Here is a 23,198-nt window from a genome sequence, read left to right as displayed (position 1 = left end):
GATTGTTGAAATATGGTAACCCTATTAGAGACTGAACTCTGGGTCTCCAGCTACTTTCTGTGGGAGTTGGGGGTTTTGTAGGCACTGGAGAAGGGTAATGAAGTGAACTCTAGCCCACCCAAAGGTTACAAATTGCTCACCCTCAGGGAGTGTGACCCCAGCAACAGGGAACCTATGGGAGCAGACCCAAAACTACACACCCAATTCCAGAAGCTTCTGGATTTGGAGTGCTTAATCTGCCTAGCAACAATGATGCTTGGGGGAAATGTTTTCTATATGTAAATAAAGGAAATGCTCCTGACTGGAAAAAAAATAATAATGACCCAGACACAGCTCACTCCTACCTCCCCCCAGTGGGTCTCTTAAAGAGATATCTCCCTATTAGGCACATGGGTTACAAACGCAAGGTTTCAGAGCGCACTTACAAACCAAGTGAGTGTCGCTGCTGTGCCGCAGTCCACAGCATCCCTAACCCCTGTGCTGGGCGTGAGCGAAACAGCCCCTAGGCTGGGGACCTGGTCTGGCACGTTTCTTAGCTCAGCTGAGTGACTTGCTTTTTTTAAACGCACAGGTTTCAGAGCTGTTTGCTCCGGGGGGATACTGGCTCAGGGCACACAGGCACACACACTTAGGGAGCAGCTCTGCTGCCATAATGACTCTCAAGTGCATGCTCCGCGGGTCCGTGAGGCACACAGCTACTCCAGTTTGCATTCGCACAGCTAGGTACCCATGTGCACTGCTACCCAGTGGGAAAATCAGCCCCTTCTGTTTCAGGCCCAGCATGCCTCTGCCAGTTCAGGAGTGTTTCATTTAGGTGCACAGGAATTACACCAGGTCAGAACCATAGACTCGTAGGCCTGGAAGGGACCTCGAGAGGTCGTCTAGTCCAGTCCCCTGCACTCCTGGCAGGACTGAGTATTATCTAGACCATCCCTGACAGTGTTTGTCTAACCTGCTCTTAAAAAATCTCCAATGATGGAGATTCCCCAACCTCCCCAGGCAATTTTCTGTCAGGGTGGTTAAGCACTGGAATAATGTCCAACCTAAACCGCCTTTGCTGCAATTTAAGCCCATAGCTTCTTGTCCTGCGCTCATGTAGGGAGCCGACCGAGCAGCAGCTCACAGGTGGTGCTCGCACGCCCTGGACACACCTGCGTCGGGAAGAGCTCAGGCCCCAGGGCGCTCCCCACACTTACTCTCCAGAGCGGCCGTGCAGCCCTGCTCCCTGAGCTGTTCTTCGTGAACGGAAATGGCGCGCCTGGTGGCCACGTTTTTCAAACGAGGCTTGGGTTTCAGGCAGTTGTCTGAAAAGAAGAGGAGACACCGTCACAGAGAAGCAGCTGCCTCTAGTGGAGCTTGCTAGGTCACTCTGCTGCTTCCAGTCCCCCCTCCGGGGGATTCAGCGCCTGCCTAACATGGCAGCCTGGCTTTCCTTTTGCTGTGCCACAAACATTAACCCCTCTGAGCCCGCTCCAGCTGCATGAACAAGCTGCCCCTGTGCATGGGTGGGAGCAACTAGGGAACCCGCCCACTCCAATGCGTGCAAAGCAGAACTGAATCCAGCTGGCACGGCTGCTGCTGAGGCCTTTCTGGGACCGATGCAAAGGGAGAAACAGCCAGGACACGGCCCCGAGCCAGCCAGTCCCCATGCACCCACTGCGAACGGGTTTGGACTGCCCCTGCTGGCAACACGTGACTCTAGTCTACTCCCCGTACAGCCAGGGACCGAGCCCAGCCCTGCTGCCTGTAGGGCCCAGCAGCTGCTCTACACACACGACTGGCACCCAGTAAATCAGGTTTCAGGTTCATTTACCTAACTTCACTTAACAGGAGTAGAAGTGGCCACACAGGGGCCTGCCCTATATCCAGCGTTACTGCAACCAGTGCCAGCACCGTGCGTGGACAGGGCCCACAGGAAGGGGTTGCTGCTTTTTACGCCCGCCCAGCCCCAGCAGAGGGAGCTAGAGTCTATCGGGACTTGTGCAGCTCCAGAATTGTTTGCCGGGGGCCAGTCCGTTAGCCCTTTGCAGAGACACTGCTGGCCTGGGTATCACTAGGGACCTGGACTCTCTGCTCCCAGGCTGCGGCTGATGGGCCAGCAGTCACCAAACCCAGCATTCTCCTTATTAACTGAGCACCCGATGCCGCACCAAACCCAGCAGCCCAGAGCAGCACTGAACTCCCGTGTTTCTATGCTGACGCTGAGGCAAGATGCACCGGCTGGTGAAGCGTTTCTGGCTCAGGAGGCCAGAGTAGCACACTTTGGGGCCTGGTCTGCGCTTAAAATATAGGTCATGAGAGCCACCTGGCTCAGGGCTGAGAACAATCTGCATGGGTGAGCGACACAGCTCTGCTGCCCTACTCCTAGGAGAGAGACAGCGGGGTTGATGAGCGACTGCTTCTGTCAACCTCACTACCATTGCTCGAGCTGTCTCTGCACTGGGGGGTTACTGCTACAGGCCCCAGAGCACAGCAGCCTGGAGGCACTGCGTGGCACTGTTAGAATGGCGGGGGGGGCAGTGGGGGAGTTAGGGGCAGGAGCAGGGTGCAACCTTGTCCCTTTTTAGTTACGGGGCTCTGTCCTTGGCCGACCCGAGGCCTGGCACAAATGAGAGAACCAGACACAGCCCAGGGGACGGGGGTGCAGGGAAAGAGGAGTACTCAAGCCCACAGGCCATCCTGCCTCTTGGCAGGTCGATGGGAGAAGAGAACCGTGACCAGGAAGAATCTGGATCCAATTTGGTGGTGGAGCAACTCCCACGGACACGCCGAGGGAAGAATTTACAGGGGCCGTTATTGCTGGAAAGTCATTTGCCTGCTCAGCTGGAACAAGAACAGTGATTGTTACCTGCCTGCGGGAAGCACTGGCTGAAAGCAGAGCAGGACGGGCCACAGACCCACTGTGGGGCCCAGTCACAAGTCAGCCAGGGACCAGCTGGAATGCCGGGCTGAGACAGGAACTCCCAGCACAGGCACCTCCCTCCTCACCAAACGCACCCAGCACTCACACGCCTTTGTGCGTAGGCTTCCCCTCTGCTGGTGCAGACATGCTCCGCCCCTCTGTCAGCCACCCTGTGCCTCCCCCACACTGCATGTCCCAGCCCTGTGTCCGCCCCTCCCCGCTGGCTACTGGACACAGCTGGGTGTCCATGCGCCGACATCTCGGGTTGTGTTTACCGAGTGAGCGGGAGTGGAGCCAGAGGGAGCAGAGCTCTCCTGAGCTGGGCCTGCGGCAGGGCACCACCAGGGAGCCCTCAGCTCTGTGCCGCGGCCAGGATCTAGAACCCCAAGAGCTAGAACTCAGACACTAGAACCACGTACTTTTTAATTCACCCCACAGCTGTCCAAGGGCTTGCTCGGTCCCACACTGCCTCGGGCTCTGCTTAGGGCAGGCAGGACACAGGAAAATCCCAGGATGGCGCTACCTGCTCTGGCACCCCAGCCAGTTCCTACTCCCTGAACTTCTAGACTCGGGCCCTCAACGCAGGCAGAATTCCATTCTTCACTGAGCCCCCCGGACGTCTCTGCTTCACCGCCCCCAGGCCCCGTACCTGCAGCGATTGCATCGACGCTGCCCCTGCTAGCGCCTGCGTTGCTGATTCTCCTTGGGGCAGGGGCAGGCGTGACCCTCCCGGTCCTGGGCAAGCTGCTGCTCCAGCTCTCTCGGACCTGCTGCTCCGGGGGGCTGCTCTGCTCTTGAAGGACAAAGGAGCGCCTGGGGGAAGAATGGAGTTCAGAACACTTGCCCTTGAGCTCGGCATTCAGCTGCTTCCCCAGGGCCTTCCAGGAGAGCCGCACGTCGCTGGGCCCGCGGCTGGGCTCGGCCGCAGCTCGGCCCGCTGTGTCGGCAGGGCCGCTTCGCGCAGACGGGTCTGAATGGGAAAGCAAGGGAGAGATGTAAGTTGGCCCCACTCCTGGCTCAGTGGGTCAGCAGAGGGAGGCAGGCTCTGCTTTCCTTGCCCTGGCTGTAGTACAGGCTGTTGTCCCAGTAATACCAGCCTCACATCTTCAAAGCACTACCCCTCGCGACCCGTCGGAGGAATACACTCCTCCAGGAGGAGCCTGGGGGCGTGCCAGCTCCAGCCAGCCTGTACGAACCAGTGCGGGATTCTTCCTGAGGGGCTGCAGCTGTCTCGAGCCCGTGGAAAGCACAGCTCCCTTTCTAGCACCCAGTCACCATTGAAAGTCACTATAGCCCCTGCTCTGCCCAGTGTGACAGCAGCGCACGCTCCACACACGGGCTGCGCTTGCCAAGAGAAGGGCCCAGTCCTGCCCGCACACCCCCACTGCCCTCACTGGCGTCTCACGGGCCTGTTTTACACAGGACCTGTTCTTTAACTTCTCTTTCCTGGGAAGAGAGATTTCAATATTGTGGCCTCTAGTGCTAGTGACAGGTGAAATGGCCTTCCTGGGTTTCATCCACCATCAATACAGCCACGTTGGTCTGTGAGGGGGATACGGAAGCAGAGAAGGCATCCCCACGGGGCAGACACCAACCCCCAGCCACAAGCTAAGTGCTCTGGCCTAGGGGCAATCAGCCGAGTGCCCCCAACAAATGTGGCTGGGCATGTCCTGTAGGGCTGGGCTGCGGTCCTCACACAACCCCACGGTGCATGGCTGGGAGGAGCAATGGGGGGACCCTATTTTCCAAAGGGTGGCTTTAGCCTCTCGTCCCCCAGCATGTGGGAGCTGGGGGTACAGCCCCAGATAGCTGTGTGTGACAGGAGCAAGCCTGGGCTTCCAGCCTGTCCTGGCAGAGCGGGTCACGTTGTCACCTGTCTGCGCCCGGCAGGGCAGGCTCCCCCCCCACCCCCCGTCTGGTGCTCCCAGTGGGACGGCTGGCACTGAGCGTGCTGCCCCTGCTCGGCCCACACAGCCCTCCCCTGGAGGTCCCCGGGCCTGTGCCCATGGCCGCTCCCACCCACCGCCAGAAGGCGCCCGCGAGGAGAGACCTACCTGTGGACATGGAGTGTGTGCGAGATTTCAAGACGAGGGGAGGGGAGCCCGCCGAGCTGTCCATGATGTCTCCTGGAAACACAAACATCCGCATTCAGGGAGCAGCACTGAAAGCTCAGCTCCCTCCTGCCCCTCCCCGGGATCCCCCACACACACGCACTTGTGGGGTTGAGCCCAAGGAAGGATCTGTGAAGCCGCTGGGCTGAAAGCAACTGACGGCCCTGCTCTGACAGGGCCTCTAGAAATGGGCTCTGTACTTAATGGCCACCAGGGCCCCGTAGCCAGCGGGCTCTGTGTATAGGTAAGACATGAGGGTCCCTTTGCTGCCAGCCCTGCAGGCTCCCCGGGGATGTGAGTAGGGTTGCCAACCCTCCAGGTTTGGCCAGGAGTCTCCCGGAATCGGCATCGATCTCCCGGTGCCTATTGAAAGCAACCCAGGAGATTTTAATGGGATATTTTAAGAAAATGACATTGTCATGTTGGGGGAAAAAAATCTCCCAGAATAGCTTCAGTCAGAGTTGGCAACCCTAGATGTGAGCCAAGCCAGGCTCTTGCCTCTCACACATTGGTCCCAGTACTAAAGATCCTGCAGCGCCCCCTACTCCTCGTCCACACAACCCCCCCGCACCTCCCCTCTGGTTGTCAGTGGATTTGCAAGGAGGTAACTGCAGGGTAGCAAATAATTCTATTCTTGCTCCATGAAAGGAAATCACCTCCAGCGCCCCCTCCCGTGGCTGGGCTGACACAAGTAATCTTAGCACTTGGCTATATGAGAAGTTGGGATGCAGCAAGCTCTGGAATCACTAGACAGCCACTAGCTACTCCCCACTACAGTGAGCTGACCCCCCCCATCCCTCGCGGACACACCCTAGCTTGCTGCTCACTAACGTCCCTTGTAAACAAGCCCTTAGAGCAGGGGTTCTCAAACTGGGGGTTGGGGCCCCTCGGGGTCATGAGGTTATTACATGGGGGGGTCGCGAGCTGTCAACCTCCACCCCAAACCCCGCTTTGCCTCCAGCATTTATAATAGTGTTAAATATATAAAAAGTGTTTTTAAATTATAAGGGGGGATCGCACTCAGAGGCTTGCTTTGGGAAAGGGGTCACCAGTACAAAAGTTTGAGTCACTGCCTTAGACACAGCAGCTGGGACTGGGACCTGGGGGAGCAGATCTGGGCTGTAAGGAAGAGCTTTGAGAGTTTTCAAACACAGGCACTGCCAAAAGCAGAACTGCACCTTAAACCCTCCATGGACTGCAAACCTCTCCCTTCCAACCTTGCCCTATGTCTTAGCAAGAGCCAAGGGGCTGGCCCCCAATAACCCAGCTCCACAGCCACGCTGCCGCTAGGAGCGCTCAGGTGCCAGATCCCCTGGAGAGTCAGCCCAGGAGCCTGAGTGCAGAGGGGATAACTGAGGAATGGGTTTACCTAGCTGCAGGGAAACATTGACCTTAAATACTGTGGTGGGGGGGGAAACGTGGGACCTGGTTTTCAGAAGCACTGAGCAGCCCCGTGCTCGCTGGCTTTGGTTGGAACTGTGCGCTCAGGGGTGTGATGTGTGATCAGGCACCGGACCCACTACGGGGAGCGTGGAGCTGGCCCCCCGCTAGTGCCTCACAGCTCGGCTGAGGCCTGCACTGGGCCTTTACACGGGCATTATACTACACAGTGCCTTTAAACCACTCCAGTTACATAGGCTAACCGCCCCCACGGGGGGACAGGCTGGTGTAAGGGGCCTTTTTGTTGGTTTAGTTTATGTCACTTGGAAGAGCCACACCAAACCCAAGCCTTCCGCTGGTGTAAGTGTGTCCACACGGGCCAGTCGACTGGTGCAGCGACAGCACAGCTCCATGTGACGACGTGGTCACACCTGGCTGCACGCTCTCCTAGCAGGTAGTTCAGACTCCTGCCATCAGGCCTTGGTGCAGAGCCAGGGATTTCCCCCCGCCCGGCTGGCACGGCTGGAGTGCAGCGTATGACCCCTCCCGCCTCTGGCGGACGGGCTACTTTTCAATTTGCCTGCGTATTTTTATGTGGGATCTTGCCTCCTCCTGCACCAGGGGAGTTACCAGCTGCTCAGTTTGGGAATGTTGAGCTAGCAGGTGTGTGCTTCTTCCCCTGGGAATGCCATAGGGACTGGCACATTGGGATTGCTCCCCACGGACCCCAAGGCTGGGCACAAAGTTACAGACATGGCTGGGCACGGCTCTTCTCTGGCACTTTTCAGCATTTGCTTTCAAAGCGTGTTTACACAGGAGCTCAGTATCATTAGCTCCAGTTTGAAGTTGGGGAACTGAGGCTCGGGGGGGTGAACTGACTGCTCCTGTTGCTGGGCAAGTCAAGAGGAGTTCTGCCCCTGGCTTTAGGGGAGCAGGCTCTGGCCCTTAGCTGGCAGCAGGCCTGCAGGATCTCACGCCCTTTCCAGCTGTTTGTAAATTCTGAGCCCCAGGACACAATTCGCCAGAGAGCTGGTCACTTTTCTATCTGACTGGTTCGAGGTGGAAAATGCCTTTTTGACCAACACAAAAGCGTTTGGAATCATTAAAAAAAAAAAGTAAAAAAAAAAGGGAGTTTTGAATCCAAATTTGTGTTGCCTGGGCCCAGAGTCTGCCACGCTGGCTCTGGCCAGTACTGGAGATGTCAGGACGTGGAACCCCTCCCCCGGAATGCCCCCAGCCTCTTGCAGAGAAGGGGGAATTCCTGTCTCCAGCGAGGAGTAAGCCTAGACCTCTACAGGAATTGCCAGACCCCTGAGGATTGGTAGAGGAATCACCTATGGACCCAGCCTGCTTCTGTGCTGGGATTGGAGAGCACAGCGTCCCGGCAAAGCTGGCAGGAGTAGCTCTTACAGAAGGGATCTCCCCCATTTCATCTCTGCTGCTCCGCTGTGCAGTTCCCCAGGGCGCTAGCGTCGGCAGCCACTGCTGTTTGAAGCACCATGTTGTCTTAGAGGAGGGCTACCCACCGCGGGGGTTACCACACCAGTGCCTATCCTAGCATTCCCGCTGCTGCTGCCGCCACCGCCCCCTCTAGCGTAGCAGTGACTGGAGGAAGGGAGGCAACTTTAGGGACAACATCCCAGTGCAGACCAGGTCAGTGGGACATTCAGGAATGAATGATGGGGCTGGCCCTAGGATATTCAACTGGCCAAGACCTTGCAGGGAAAAGGGCTTGCAATTCCGGGCAAGACAAATAACGGCAGCTCTTCCCCAGGGTGGGAAATGCTGCTTGCATATGTTTTTAATGGGTGGTTTTTGTGGCGTGCCTAGCATCAATCTGCACCAAGCCCTGCCAGAGACCTTCTGGGCCCTGACACCTGCTCTGAGCTCCTCCAGCCTGGCCTGAGACCCAGCTGCCCTGATAAAGACTGGCAAGAGATAGGATGCATCCAATGTCACTTACCATCTGAACCAGCTTTTTTGATCTCTCCTTCTTTACTCTGCAAAACAAACGGAAAGAAAACCCCATCACGGGCAGAACCTCCTGCTAAAACCTCCCCTCCCGTACGAGGGCGCCTGGAACTGCTGATGCTGCTAACGGGAGGCTGAATTACAGGGAGGAAATGAAGACAGGGACAGCTGAGGCTGAACGGGAAGGAAATCCCCCATGACTGTAGCAGAGACTTCCTGGACACAACACCGGTTGGGACATTTCCAACTAAACTGGCCAAAGCATCAGCAAACCCGCCCTAGGAAACCATCCTGCCTGAGCCTGGGGATGCAACCCGGACGGGACCTGGGGGAACGTTCCCCAGCAGCTCATTTCCATGATCTTCACCTGAAATGTTGCAGGGACGGAAGAAGCCAAACCCTCCACCCAGCCACGGCCTCCCCCGACTCCACTCAGTCTGGGTGTAAGCATCTGGCCCAGCGGCCGAGGCGACTTTCCAGGGAGCCCTGCCGGGGAGCTAGCTACTGTTGTGGCCATTGGCTGTCTCACGCTTGCCCAGCAGGCTTCCCGGGATTCCCTGCTGGGAAGGGCCAGGCTCTGTGAAGAGCTTCCTCTCCGAGCCCCAACACGGCTAGGGAAGTCAGGAACATGGCCACACCCCCTGACGGCAGCGGGCCGGGCTGGCAGTGCCGGGAGAGCTCACCCACTCTCCAGCAGAGTTCTGGGCACAGGGCACATGGCGAGAATTTGCCATTGATTAAGGCTGATGACAATCATCTCTCCTGCCACCCAGACTCCACTCTCCTTGAATACCCGTATATCTAGTGTCCCTCACAGAGTCACAGCGACCCTCGGGAAACCTGGTTCTCCTGGGACAGAGGCTTGGGATCTAGACCAAACGGAAGGCCAGGCCGTTTCAGTAGCGGGGGGGAGGGGAATTCTGACCTTCAACCAGCCCCACTGCCAGGGCCCTCGTGTGCAGTAGGGGATTCCGTAACTTCCTCTCAGCACTGGCAGCTATGGACTGGAGCTCTAACATAACTGACCGTTACAAAGCTAGCCTCTTCCAGCGAGGGACCAGGGCAAAGATCTCATACGCGCTTCCAAGGGCTGCTGCTGGGTGAGCAGCCCTGCTCCCAGTGCTGCCTGGGGGACAGGAGGAGAAGGGGTCTGAAGGTACAGACCTGGCTCAGAGCTAGCAGGGCGGGTTGTGGCCTGGGGCCAGCGCACGAATGTATGAGCACCCAGAGGGTAAATGAGCCATGGCTGGAACAGCAGCTCCCTGTCCTAGAGGCTGGCAGCTGTAAATGAAATAAAGCAACTGACGGGAGCAGGCTGCCTGGGCAGCTCTCACAGCAAGGGTGCCTCGGGGAACGTGCATTTGTTACAGGGCAACACGCCCTGAGCACCCATCGGAGGCCGGCCCGTGAGAGGTGCTGAGCGCCCCCAGTGGTGGAAGGGAGTGCGGCGGAGCTGGTACAACTGGGCTATTCAGGAGAGTTGGCTGCATCACCTGGCGAGTGCTTACTCGAAAGTGACGTCAGAGAGGCGTGGAGAAGAGCACCGGAGGAGGATGGTGCTCAGCGCAAGGCACTGAGACGGGGCAAGTGCTACCATCAGTGACACCTGTGGACAACACTACACTGGGATAGGGCCGAAATAGTGCGGAGGGATTGAGAGGGGTTAGAAACACAAGTAGGAAATAGAGGCCAGTCTGGGCCAGTGCAGTCCAACCCCCGGTGGGGGGACAGGCTGATGCACTGGCAGTGACTGTGGACAGAGGCAGATTTCCAATGTGCTCAGGGTAACATCAAAACCCAGTGCAGGGGCATCGCCGCCCGGGAGCAGGGAGGCGACAGTCTGAAAATACGGGACACCGGTGAGGCTGCTCTGAGAATACTGGCCTCAGTCGCACCACCAGGCAATCCCAAAGAGCTAAGTAGAAAAGGGGAGTGAGGGAGGAGGCAAGGTGAAGGATCAACTATCACTGTAAAGTCACTGACCAGAGCTGTGAGTGGGAGGGCACGAGAGGCATTTCTACAGCGGGGACCCACTCATGTCAACGGGATTCTTTCCGCCGGCTCTGAATCAGGCCCCACGACAGTAGAGGAGTTCGTGGGCTGGCTAAGGGGGCACTGCAGAGAGCGAAGGCATGAGATGGAGCAAAGGAAAAACAAACTGCGAAATGGTCTCTACGGGGAGAGGTGGAAATTCCATTGCTTGAGTCATCTAGAACTGGGCAGCGCAAAGCCCAGGAGAATGGACCGCAGGGAACAATTCTGCCCTGGGTGCTGGCATGGACTAGCCTTTCCCAGCGTTGGCTGCTAGGGTGTGTTCTCGTGCGACCATCCACTATATGGGCACTGGCCCTGCGGCAGCCCATGCTATATAATGAGGCCTTCAGACCCAGGGGCAATACCAATGCTCCCAAAGAGGGAATTCCCTAGCGAAAACGCAGGGGCAGCTCTTGGGGAGGTACAGGTAACTCTACAGAAAGGCAGCTGATTTCCACCAAAGCGCCTGCTTCCTGCTGATGCGCTTATGGGAATCAAGCATCCGGAAAGATCAGCCTTCGGGAACATTCAAGCAACCGACGCCAGGGCCTGCCTCCCCCTGGGCACACAGCAAAGGAGGGAAGAGTAGCCCCTGCTGCTCCCTGCCCCTCCAGCTCTGCAGCAGATCATCAGCTCATGAGAAGTCAGGGTTGCCCAACCTCTCCCCAGCCACAGGCCATGCTGCCAGCGTGCCAGGAGGCTGAGGGCTGAACCTGCATGTGATTGAGGCAGTCGGCATGGCACCGGTGGCATTCATACATGATCTCAGCATGACCATGGCTGTGCTGCCATATTAGAAAGGAGGCCAGCCATCGGAGGCAGTTAGCTAGCAGGACGACCTGCTGTTGCTCTAAGGACTCAGGAAAATCCTGGGCACATACAGGGGTTAGACAAAGACGTGACACCACAGCAGACAGGTCTAGATGGGCTCCAGGACAGAGATCTGAGTAGTCACTTCTATTTGCTGGTCCTAGGCCGATCAAACGTGTGTTTCCTAAGCGTCATATGCAGAACAGCATTCACCATTCTACACAGGGGTACCTGAGCACCTTCCAGTAGTGCATCTAGCAACATGACTATGAGCGGTCCCATGTTCGTTCACCCAGCCTGTGCCTGGGGCAGGTGCATCATGGAGGGTCTTGTTTCAGTAGGGCTATTTTGATGTTCTATGTGTATGCTGGCGAAGGCAAGGTTAAGAAACATGGCTGGCACTGGAGCAGAAGGTGGGGAGGTTTGTGATGACTCTTAGCTCCTGGGGGAGTTCCAGGACCAGGCCCCAGACAGTTCTGCCTCCCGCACAGACGAGCTTCAGCCTTGTGGCAGAGAGTTCCACTGTGCCTGAGGAGCAGGGCTGTTGACCGTGACATCTTCATCCCACAATGTTAGTGGATACCCTGGGCATGGACCACTCGAAGATAAGGACTGAAACCGCAAATCGGATTCTTTTTCCTATGGGAAGCCAGTGCAGAGAGCAGGTCTGGTGTGAATCTGCCTCACTGAACCCGTACAAGATGCACTAATTCTTGCTGCTTGTGGGCGGCGTCAGGACATGCTGCTGACCCGCCATTGACATGTAGATGGGGGCAGCACCCGCGGGTCCCCAGTGGGCTCACCATGCTGGATGCTGCCCAAGCACACAGGGAGACACCCTCTCTGCCCAAAGAGCACCCCCCCCCATGACTGCAGCGAGCAGCCCCACTCTATCCTCTACAGGGCTGACCAACACGTACGTACGTGGTGGCAATGAGGAGCAGCAATGCAGATGCTTAATGAAGGGCTTCTCTCAATTCCAGAGGGAGGCAGGGAGAGCTGTTCCCACAATCCCCTGCCGTTCCCAGCAGCGTTTGAAATATTCATGGACGAGGTGGGGAAAAATGCATTAAGCCAACGCAATGCTGAGTCCCCAGAGCTCCCCTGGCTCTGATGGCTTCCATTCACCTTTTGCTCTTGGCCCCTGTGGCCTTTCAAGGCAAGCCTGTAGGCTGGCACCCTCCTTGTCAATAGCGGCACACGGCATTGCAGATTTTCACAGGGCAAAGTTGCAACACAGCCTCTTAATTTGTGCCCACAGATCATAGAGTCATCGAATCATAGAATATCAGGGTTGGAAGGGACCTCAGGAGGTCATCTAGTCCCACCCCCTGCTCAAAGCAGGACCAATCCCCATCTAACTCATCCCAGCCAGGGCTTTGTCAAGCCGGGCCTTAAAAACCTCTAAGGAAGGAGCTTCCACCACCTCCCTCGGTAACCCATGCCCATAACAAACCACACACGTAAAAGGCAGCACTCAGCTATCCACCTGGACGCCTGCCATCAGCAGCGGCGAAACACAATTATTTGTGCTTGCAAAATCAGGGCAGCTGCATTACAACAAAGCAAGATTCTGGAGTCCTAGTAGATTCTCAAACTGCCCCTCGATTCTCTAAATAAAGAGCTCACAGGAGTTCTCCTCTAACAAGCCCTGCTTCAAGCCACATATCACCTCACTCACCTGGAGCCGCTAGCCATGTATGTTAAACACAGGTGTGACCCCCAGGCCCCTCAGTGGCAAAGGGCACACCATAGCGTGACACATCAGGCCTGACCCACTCATTGCCCAGCACACTGTCGTCATCAACTGTACCTAAAAGGTGGCATGTAAAGTCTCATACACAGACTGGTGACACGCTGGTCTTGATAATCACTGCGCAATGTATGGACAGGCTGCGTACAAAGGGTTAGAGCTGGAGGCTGGGAATATGTTCAGAAAGCCCAACTCGCCCTAGACAAAAGGAAGGGGGATTTACTTGTCTGACCAGCTTGATCACAGAGAACAATGAAAGGTACATTCACATAGAAGGTAAACAAAGCGAGCAAGTGCGGGAGAGGACTGCTTAATGATCATGACGGGCTGGAGTCTGCACCCCAAGAAGCCGTCCTGGCTCTTGAAACAGAGACAATGGGGTAATAGGAGCCGGGGCAAAGGGACGTTCAAGTCATTCATCTCCTGAGGGAACAAAGAAACCAGTCCTTGGAGTCTGTGAGGGCTGGGTCCTGGCTGGAAAAGCCCGTCACACTGGAGAATGCTGACAACTTGGGGTAAGGAAGAAACAATGTTAGGCAAAGCTACATCTTACTGAATTCAGTTTTAGACCCTAGAAAGCGTGTTGTTCTGTTTTGTTTGTAACCCTTTCGTAGCCAGAAATCACTTCCTTCTAGGGTCTCTGTTAACACACGTATTCGTTTGATTACACGCCATCTCCAGGCTGAGCATGTAACTCCAGCTGAGCTACCAAGCTGGTGTGTGCATTGGCTCTTTGGAGGCAGCGAGCTTGGGATTAGCTCTGTGAGTGTGTGACAAAGCAGGGAGTTTTCTTGTTTCCAGTGGTTTGTACGCAGAGGGCGTGGGACTCCGTTTCCCTGGGTGTTACTGGTTTAACGAGGTGGTGGGAGAGGGCATTTGTTGTTACAGAGGGCCAGCAAACGGCCTGGAGAATGGATACCCCAGCGACTGGTGACCTGGTGACTGGGAGGCCCCACTTGGGAGTCACAGCTGGTTCTGGCCAGTGGGAGGACAATGGGCTGTGGAGGGAGGACCCCGGTGACCTGACCAGCCGGTTCCAGCCAGAGGGAAAACAAAGGGCGGATGAGAGGAGAGGCTAAGAGGAGAGGAGACCCAGGCAGCCTGTTTACCTGGGACAGAAGACAAAGGACAGAGGCAGGACTTGGGGGATGGTGATATCAGATGCCCAGCTGGGAGTCAGGGGTTCTGGGCTGGGAGCAGAGAGCAGCCAGAGTCCCCCTGGAGGCTGGAGAGACCTAGATGTGCTGTGCTGAGGGAGGCCAGGCCTGAAGGCCCGGAGAGTTTCCTGTGCTGGGCTCAGATGCTCAATAAACCCTCCTGTTTTACACTGGCTGAGAGTCACTCCAGTCTCAGGATGGGGGTTGCATTATTCCCTCTGGGTGTGGTGGCCCGGGGGGCCCATGGCGAGAGACAGGTGTGCTGAAGGCTCAGAGAGGTGGGGCTCCAGGAGGTGGAGGGGCCTACGGCTTAACCCCTGAGAGAGAGTGGACCCCCGAGAAGGTCTGTCGCACTGAAGGGGGTTCCTCCCAGGGACCGTACGGAGCCGAGAGAGAGCACAAGTCCTGTGAGTCTGTGACAGAATGTCCAGTCAGAGGGACGGGCCACTGCAGGGGAGTCAGTTTGGGGGGCACTTGGGACTGGAGGGGCTGTTGGGGTCACCCTGCAAAGAGCACCCAGGCTGGTGGAAGCCAAGGTGACACCATTGTGCTGTGAGCATGCTGCTGGTGGTGGGGCTCTGAGCCAAAGCTTCCCAGTGCAGATACCCAGGGCTCCAGGGCAGGTGGTGACGCAGCCCCTCACTGGGCTGGGTGAACCCCCAAAGCCTCACAACCAGCCATCAGGATTATTCGTTCCATAGCAAACGCTTTACGCGCTCTCTGCATTAGATGAGGTCCCAAAAGCTGTTGCTGTATCAGTTCTACAGACAGTTCTGCTGTATCAACATCCCCATCTGCTAACGTGCCACGGGTTTGCCATGGAGCGACTGCTCTGTCAAATAACCTACTATCTGAAGCAGTGAGTTCATGGCTGCCTGGAACACACCACGCTCTGGGAGATTTCCTGCTCAGTTAACGGGCTCGTCTCACAAGGGTCTCAGACCAGAAAGGATCACTAGATTATTTTGCCAGCTGGAGCAGTTGTCACACTGCTGGCACATCCCTTCCTCAGTCTCCCCACACTTTTGTTTTCACAAATGGTGAATGGGCGGGTTATGCTTGTGCACTGAGAAGAGAGTACACTGTAGCAAACAGCTACCCCTACACTGCATGTGACCACGTCACAATGACAGAGGGCACAGAACTCACTGCTTGCCAGCCATCTCAGCTAACGGAGAATCACCACTAGCTGTTGGCAGTGGAGGGCCTATGTCACACAGCTGTTGTTCCGATTGCATCCAGTAGAAGGCAGCGGTGTACTCTCACACGTGTCAGGCCATTGCAGTACTCTGAGCATGTGGCCAGTCTGCTGTAGTTTAATTCTAACAGTGGGATGGGAAGGGTTCGGCATGCTGGTGCTCTTTGCTTATTGGGGGCCCATTCCCCTCATGTAAATGGGGGGGTCAGCAATAAGGCTGGGGGGGGCTGGGTTCCGAGCTGCACCTTCCTGCGGGCTAGTCCATGCAATGCTGACTCTTCACCTGTAGGCGAGGAACACTTAGTGGGGCTGGGGGAAGGGTACGTGTGTGTGTCTCTCTTTCTCCTCTCACCTGCTTCTTCTTCCCCTCGGACGACAGGACTTTGGTGACCCCGATCCGGTGCAGCATAACATGGACGCGCTGCTCAAAGGAGCTGGGGATCTCCCCGTCACTCTTCTCAAAGTGCCGCCTCTGAAGGGCAAACAGGACAAACCCGGGGGCATGCTCAGGTGGCTCTTTACAGTCACCAGGGCCCCCACCCCCGTCGTGCTGGGCAGCCAGAGGCTGTGCTGCCTGGGGTGGCACCGTGGCTTTCAGCCGCCTTTGAGCCCTCCCAGGTATGGGCTGCAGAACGGCAGAGCCGTGGGGCCCTGGCTATGCAATGGTATCTTGGCAGGCTGTCCTGCGAGTGGCAGCACTGCCGGGGTTCCCCATGGTGCTGCATGCTGCGGCTCTGCCCCATATGCCATGTCCGCCCCCGACCGCTGCATGGCCTTGTGCCTTGCCCCCTAACCCCCACTGCAGCCTTCTGCAAGGCCTGCTCCAGGGCTCCTCCCCCAGCCAGAACCAGGCCCCTTTATCACACTCAGCCCCTTCCACCTGGGTACAAGGGTCAACGGGAGGGGAACGTACCCCAGGGGGTGAAGCAAGATCTATCCCTCCCCTCACGTTGCCCAGGCTGAGGGCAGGTTTGCCAAGAGACACGCCTACCCCATGGCAGTAACTAATGGCACCAGGCGAGTCTGGCTCAGGACACGGTGTTTGTACATCACTGCTGTGCTACAGCCCCCCCTTGGACAGGGTGACCAGACAGCAAGTGTGAAAAATCAGGACAGGGGGTGGGGGGTAACTGGCGCCTATAAGACAAAGCCCCAAACATCGGGACTGTCCCTATAAACCGGGACATCTGGTCACCCTACCCTTGGCGCTCCCTCTGGCGCGTTTGCCTAAGATCAGTTCCCCCACCCAGCTGTATCACAGCAGCTAGTCCCAGTCCTTGGATGCTTCGGGCTCTTTCTGATCCTCTGTCGCTGGGGATTCCCCCAATCATCCCCCAGGCAGGAACAACCAGGGACATGCGCAGGAGCAGGGAGGGGCCCAACAACAACAGACCCCACAGTGCTGGATTGGTTGGGGCCATCTGTGCCCCCAAAGTCCCCTGCCGCTTCCCCAGGAATGGAGCAGGGAGTCAGCCCCACGTCTACACCCGAGCCCATCTGCAGTGCAGACACCAGCCAGGACTGGCTAGGTCAGGCCAGGACTTGGGGCCTGATCCAAACTAGCCTGGGGTCAATGGGAGTCGTCCCACGGATCCCTGCGAACCCTGGATCACTCTTAGGGTGCCCCTGCTTGGAGACACCAGGCTGGGGGGCCAGGCAGTCTGAGAGCTAGAGAACCGGCCTCCATGAACAGTCCCCTTTATATTCGCTGCAGCCCAGGCCGGTCTCCTCTCTGCCAGGGGGGTACAAACCTCACACATCACAGAGCTTCCAGATTCCCGCTCTCTGCTGCGCTGTTACTGTAGCAAAGCACCTGCTACAGCCGGGATGACCCGGGCCCCTACACTCAGGACACCCCTGAACTGGGGCAAGTGCCAGGAGCACAGGCTCCCGGGGCTAGGAGGGGGCAGTGGGGAAAGAGGGCTGTTACCTTTTCATGTTTCACTCCTAAGGCCTCTTCGTCCTCGCCAGACAGGAGTATGAGTGACTGTGACTTGCCCTCTCGGGAGTACTTGGGCCTGACCCTGTGGGCGGCATCGGGGGTCTGGCTGGGCTCTGCATTGGCCCTGGGCTCCACGGCAAGCCCACCCTCTTCGGATTTGCTCAGCGCCTTCCCAGGCTCCCCTGCCTTACTGGGAGGCTTTGAAATGTCACTGCGCGTGGACTTCCTGCCGTCCGGCTCCTTCTCGCACTTCCAGCCCCTGCTGGACTTCGGCTTCTTCAACGCAAAGAAGTTCCCTATTTTCTTTTTGAAAGTCCGGGTGCCAGACGGCGCGAGGGGGGCTGAGCCAGGAGAGATCCCCCGGGGGGCTGGGCTGGAGCAAGAAGAGGAAGCCAGGAAAAGAGTTAGCACAGGTGCTGATCGGAGACATGAACTGAGAGCAGGTACCAGAACCACTGTGCCCCCAATGCCAAGAACTGCGCCAGGCACCTCTCTGCTGCCAGCCTGCAGCCTGGGGAGTCAGCCCCCAGGGAAGGGGCAGGAGAGGAACGGCTCCACGGCAGAGGGGACTCACCATCCTCTTGGAAAGGCACTTGGCTCGGTGGTCTCTTGGCTGTTTCCTTATCTTTGAATTCCCCCTGACTGCTGGGATTAGAAAAATCAGTGGGGGAGGCATGGTGGAGCGCAGCCTCGCCCCAGTCCTCGCCCTCGCAGGGTGCCCGGCAGGCAGCAGGATGGGAGGCTCTGGGAAGGGACTGGGAGATGGGGGTTGGCATGGCAGGATCCCCACCTGGGAGATTCATTGCAGACACACGTGGCTGCACATTTCACTGTCTCCCCTCCGGGAGCTTCGGCCGCAGAGGTGCAGCCGCCTCTCACTCTGGACTGTAGCTAGCCAGGCCGGGGTCCTGCGCTCAGCTCCTGTGCTAACCCTGCCCCAGCCCGTCCCGAGCAGCCGGCCCTCAGCCGCTCCCCGGGGCCCCACCGCGCCACAGTCTCACGCTAATCAGCCAGGATTTCTGCCCAAGCAATTCAGTAACTGCGGTAAATGAAGAAGTTTCATCCACAGTAGGTCAGGCGGCTTCGAGAGGCGTGGCTAGTCCCAGAACTACCCTGGCTGCTGCTTCCCAGGCCCGGCAATCCTGACACCACCGTTCCCTCCCCCGGCCTCCCGCGAGGGCAGCGGCTCACCTACACCACAGGTGCTGCCAGGTTACAGGACAGCTTTCAATCAAGGCAGGGGCAGAGGGAAGTGGAGAACCAGGAGCTGTAACTGACCGTAGCAGCCCTGGGTGGAGATCCAGGCTGCACCAGTGACAGCCCCAGCGTCCTGGCTCAACCTGCCCTGGGACGCACGCTCAGCGGTATCCTCCTCTCCTGGCCGGGAGCACGGAGGGGACTTCCCAAGGCCTCCCACTTGGGCAGGCGTGATGGCAATTTTCCTCCATGGCTGACATGGTCCAAGAGTGTAGAGATGGCCACGCCCCCTAGAGGCCATCAGTAAAGAAGAGTGTGTCTAGGCGGCACGTGGAGGTAGCCCGGGGTGGTCGCACCATGCCAACTTTACTCCAGCTGGTAGCAGACACAGGACTGGAAAGCTGGCTCTTCCACGTCTTTACATCCCCTCGGGCGCAAGGACTGACAGCTGGTTCTGTAAGAACACCACCAGCTTCCCCCCGGGCACCGCCGCTTTCAGTGCCGCTGTTTGTGATGAGTGCCCGTATCCCAGAAGACATCCTCCTCTCCTTCCTCAGCACAGTCTGCTAGGTACAGCCCCGGCCCTTTAAAATTCCCTCTTCCCTGCAGTAACACTGAGCTCCTGGTGGACAGGTGCTCTCTGCCCCCAGGATGGGGACAGGACAACAGCTGGCTGTGTATGAAAACCTAACTACTGCTACTTACAAGGGCTGGTAAAGCCCCTGGGCAGCCAGGCTGCGTGCGGCTCTCCTTATTACGAATGGGGCGTGCATTTCAGAGCCGGGCTCTGCCAAGTTCAGGGGATGTCTCGATCAGGGAGCACCTCCGGCTCCCGGTGCGGCAGGCGTGCAAGCAGGATGCACGAGTGGGGGGGGGGGGCAGAGCTCAACACTAGTTTCATCAACAGGGATCACTACGGCTAGCTGGATGGAAAGCCCAGGTGATAAGCTGCAGGGAAATACAAATCAACACAACGGCAGGGAAGAGAGTCCTGCTCAGCAGCAGGCTGCTTGTGGGAGGGGGTAACAGCAAGGGCCAATGAGGAAAAAAGAGACTGGCGAAGGATAAGAAAGGAGAGCAAAGGAAAGAGAATCGGGCTCAATTTTGACTCCTCCTATGTGGGGGGGAGGAAGGGGGGGCAGAGTTTTGTTTGCGAACACACCTGAGCTAAGCCCTGCACAGGCCATGCTGCGGGTTTCGAAGGTGTGCCCCTAGCGATGCTCAGTGCTTCCTGCCTTCTCAGCCCCAGAGAACAAACCCTCCCAGAGCCTGGCAGCCCCACTGTGGAGGTGGAAACGGATGCCGGGAGTGAGCTGCCCGAGGACACACAGTGAGTCTGGGAGGACAACCCAGACGTTTTGGGCTTCCAGGTCCCAACTGACTGCATTCGCTCACTCTGCCCTTGTACACTGATTTCCTCCCAACGGGCCATGGGCTTGGAAGAGCTAGTTTCAAATCCCAGCGCCCAGCCTGGTGAATCAGCCGACCTCGCCTCACTTCTCAAAGGCTGCATTCTGGCTGGGACCCCAAAGGGAGATGCCGACTAGCTGCAGAGCCCACTACACTCATTGTTAAGTCTAATGGTGTGAACCCCAGTGTCCTGGGCTCATCCCAGTTCAGGGAATTGCATTCTGACATCCTAAATGCCCCCTTGCACTTTCAGTTGGACTTGGTGGGCCCGGTCCTCAGCTGGTATCAGGTGGTAGAACGCCACTGAAATCAGACCAGCTAAAGATCTGAACCAGATTCTTACTCAGTCCCTGACCAAAACTGCTGTGTTCCGTTGCTGTGTGCTGTTAAACAGTTGCTGTGTTGCACCCAAGACATGAGTGCATTTCTGCAGTGGGTGACATGATCCCTATAACATCCTGCACCCGACACAGGTGTTGTGAAAATTTGCTAATATGTCCATTCAGAGTCCTAGAGGAACGGTGTTTAAAAGCATTAATGACTATTAATTAGTAGTGACCTGAATTTCAAACCATGCAAGGTAATGTTACCCCAAGAAATGACTGAGGACGATTCCCCAGTTTATGCATCACTAGCTTGTAAGCCAGGCACCTCTTGATGCTAACTGGCACGTGGCCTAAAGGTTACAGGAATCCCCTGGGCTTGGTATGCACATTCTAGTTCACAGAATGCCACGTGAGGGCTCTGAAAGCCAGGGTCACACTAGTCATCGATACTGCTGTGAAATGCACGTACAGCTGTCGTGTAAGGAGTTGTGTATAGACACTGACAATTCCATTCTTACAGCCTGCATCTAGGGACTGGTCACTGGCAAAGGTGAAAAGCAGGTTTGTTGTCAGACAAGAGCTGTTTGTCCATCTATCTGTTTACATGTAAATTGAGCATTGTCTGGTTCACAAGGAGCAGCCACTGGCATTCTAAGCTAATAAAGAGCAGAGGGGACTTTATAAGGAAAGTAGCAGGAAGAGATAGACAGTGGGGCAGGATGGGGGAGAGGAACCCTGTATTGATGTAAATATCAAAGGCTTGTTTTGGCCTATTTTGGGGGGGCAAAGAGGACACCCTGGAAGGGGATCCTTCACCGAGGAAGTGAACGGGCAGGAAGTTTGCTTCATGAAAAGGGATCCCAGCCAGGCTTGGTTGAAAACACTGGAGAAATCTTTGGGTGAGACAAGCTTCTTTAGACAGGAGGAGAACTTGTGAGCTAAGTTTGGTCTCTAGAAAGTGTGTTATTGATTTTATTTGTAACCGTTTCCAAACCGTTTCTTATTCACACTCACTTGAATCTCTTTGATAATAAACTGATTCTTGTTTTCACTATAACTAGATCAAAGAGCTGTGTGTTTAGCTAAGGAGGTCCCTCGTCCAGTTTTGGCCTGGACAGACCTCTGTTGGGGTTGTTTTTCCCCCGTCTGGTACTGGGACAAACCAGATGTGGCTTTGTCTGGTAGCAGACGGAGGATGCCCTTTATAAGAGCACACCGCTTCGCCCCCTCCGTGACCCCAATTCTCCAGTGTTCTGGGAACATAGGAGTGGCCACCTTATGTTTAGCAGAGCTGTGTTCTAAGGTGTAACTATTGGAACAGCAGGTGATTCTGTGTGTGGTCAGTGGATCAGGGACTGGAGGACTGGAGGCTGAGGCCTCGTGGGTTGGTACGTGTGTATCACAGCCTGTACACAGACAGCAAGGCCCGCGGACGCCCAGAAGGCAGGGCTGGTGTTGCCAGAGAGCTGACCCCCAGCGGGCACAGCACAGTGGGAAGCGGCACAGTAGCAGCGACAGTTCTGAATACACCTCGTTTACTTACGGCGGTTCCTCTTGGATCAGCTTCTTGGTAAAGAACTCCTCTAGCCCTTCATCCACGCAAGTAATGCTTCTGTCCTCGTCATTCTCAGACGGGGCGGGCTGGACCTACGAGCAAGCGCCACAGTCAGAAGAGCGCAGTGCTGCAGAAGCAGGGAAAAGAGGAGGCGAGAGGCGGGGGAAAGCTGAATTCAGGGGGAGCGATCCCAGGAGAAAGTGACAAATCACTCCCGGACGTTCCTACTGATGCAGCTGCTTTTTAATTGCACACGCACATACACCTGTGTATACATTTGCTGTTGAATAATAATAAAATAGCAGTAACAGCAACACCCCCTAGCTCTTACCTAGCCCTCGTCATCAGCAGATCTCAAAGCTCTTTATAAAGGAGGGCAACATTATCCCTGTTTCACAGAGGGGGAAACTGAGGTCCAGAGACTTGCCCAAGGTCTCTCAGCAGGCCAGTGGCAGAGCCGGGAATATAACCCTGGTCTCCTGAATCCCAGGACAGCGCTCTATCCACTAGCACACTGGTTCTCAGCCAGGGCTGTGTGTACTGCTGGGGGGTACATCAGCTCATCTAGAGATTTGCCTAGTTTGTCAACAGGCGATATAAAAAGCACTAGCGAAGTCAGTTCAAACTAAAATGTCATACAGACAATGGCGTGTTTCTACTGCTCTATAGACTATACCCTGACATGTAAGTACAATCGTTCTATTCCAATGGATTTATTTTTGCATGATATGGTAACAAGGAGAAAGTCAGCGATTTGTCAGTACTATTGTGCTGTGACACTTCTGTATTTTTATGTCTGATTTTGGAATCACGTCGTTTTTAAGTGAGGTAAAACTTGGGGTACACAAGACAAATCAGCCTCCTGAAAGGAGTACGGTGGTCTGGAAAGGTGGAGAGCCCCTGCACTAGCTCACACGGCCTCCCTTCAGTGCCACATGGCCGTGCATCAGAAGGGACATAAAACCCCCCACTCCAGAATAAGATCCCAAGCCAAGCGCTGCTTCCAGCATCGAAACGGTTTCTCCCCTGTTACAGAGCGCACAGCTGCAGGCCTGACAGTCACTTCAAACCCTCCACAGCACCTCCCGGCTGTTCTCAAACAACCCTGCCTGCAGGCTCAGAGACATACACCCAGCCTGGCCAGGCTGGGGCGATGTCTAGCTGCCATGGTGTACTTTGCATCAGCGTGTTTTCTTCTGCGCCTTTCCAAGAGCTTGTGCTTGAAGCCAAAGCCTGTGTTGTGTCAAAGCTTCCCCTGCCATTTTTCTGCAGCGTTTCCAGCTGCTCGGCACTAGGTCTGAAAATTGCCCATGTGGTGCTTTTAGAACTTGGCTGCCCGTTAGCTCATGCTTGGTGACGTTACCAATTAGAGATTGCACCCGGTTCCAGGGTGATGGCCAAGAGCAGCCCAGTCTTCCTCTTCCCAGCAACAGTCTTGGGGCACGTGTCCCA

At 56.4% G+C, this 23,198-nt stretch overlaps 2 protein-coding genes across 2 annotated transcripts in view; both read right to left on the bottom strand.

Annotated features, from left to right (window-relative positions):
- Nucleotides 1–17,353, bottom strand: part of LOC113406968 (capping protein, Arp2/3 and myosin-I linker protein 2-like) — a 37,366-nt gene extending 20,013 nt beyond the window's left edge. The window contains exons 1-7 of the mRNA XM_029912034.1: nt 17,315–17,353; nt 15,669–15,788; nt 9,873–9,970; nt 8,357–8,386; nt 4,957–5,028; nt 3,552–3,715; nt 1,197–1,304 (exon numbers count right to left, since the gene is read on the bottom strand). Of these exons, the coding sequence (XP_029767894.1) occupies nt 1,197–1,304; nt 3,552–3,715; nt 4,957–5,028; nt 8,357–8,386; nt 9,873–9,970; nt 15,669–15,788; nt 17,315–17,353 (631 nt within the window). The remainder of the gene's footprint in view (nt 1–1,196; nt 1,305–3,551; nt 3,716–4,956; nt 5,029–8,356; nt 8,387–9,872; nt 9,971–15,668; nt 15,789–17,314) is intronic.
- A 113-nt stretch (nt 17,354–17,466) lies between these two features.
- Nucleotides 17,467–23,198, bottom strand: part of LOC113406969 (capping protein, Arp2/3 and myosin-I linker protein 2-like) — a 105,478-nt gene continuing 99,746 nt past the window's right edge. Inside the window, 2 exon segments of the mRNA XM_026653895.1 lie at nt 17,467–17,631; nt 21,731–21,838. Coding sequence (XP_026509680.1) covers nt 17,467–17,631; nt 21,731–21,838 — 273 coding nt within the window.

This window comes from Terrapene carolina, unplaced genomic scaffold (genome assembly GCF_002925995.2).
Source record: "Terrapene carolina triunguis isolate 2854851 unplaced genomic scaffold, T_m_triunguis-2.0 Scaffold168, whole genome shotgun sequence".
Classification (NCBI taxonomy): domain Eukaryota; kingdom Metazoa; phylum Chordata; order Testudines; family Emydidae; genus Terrapene; species Terrapene triunguis.
The sequence above is the reverse complement of the archived record's forward strand: the minus strand, read 5'-3'. Positions and strand labels throughout refer to the sequence as shown.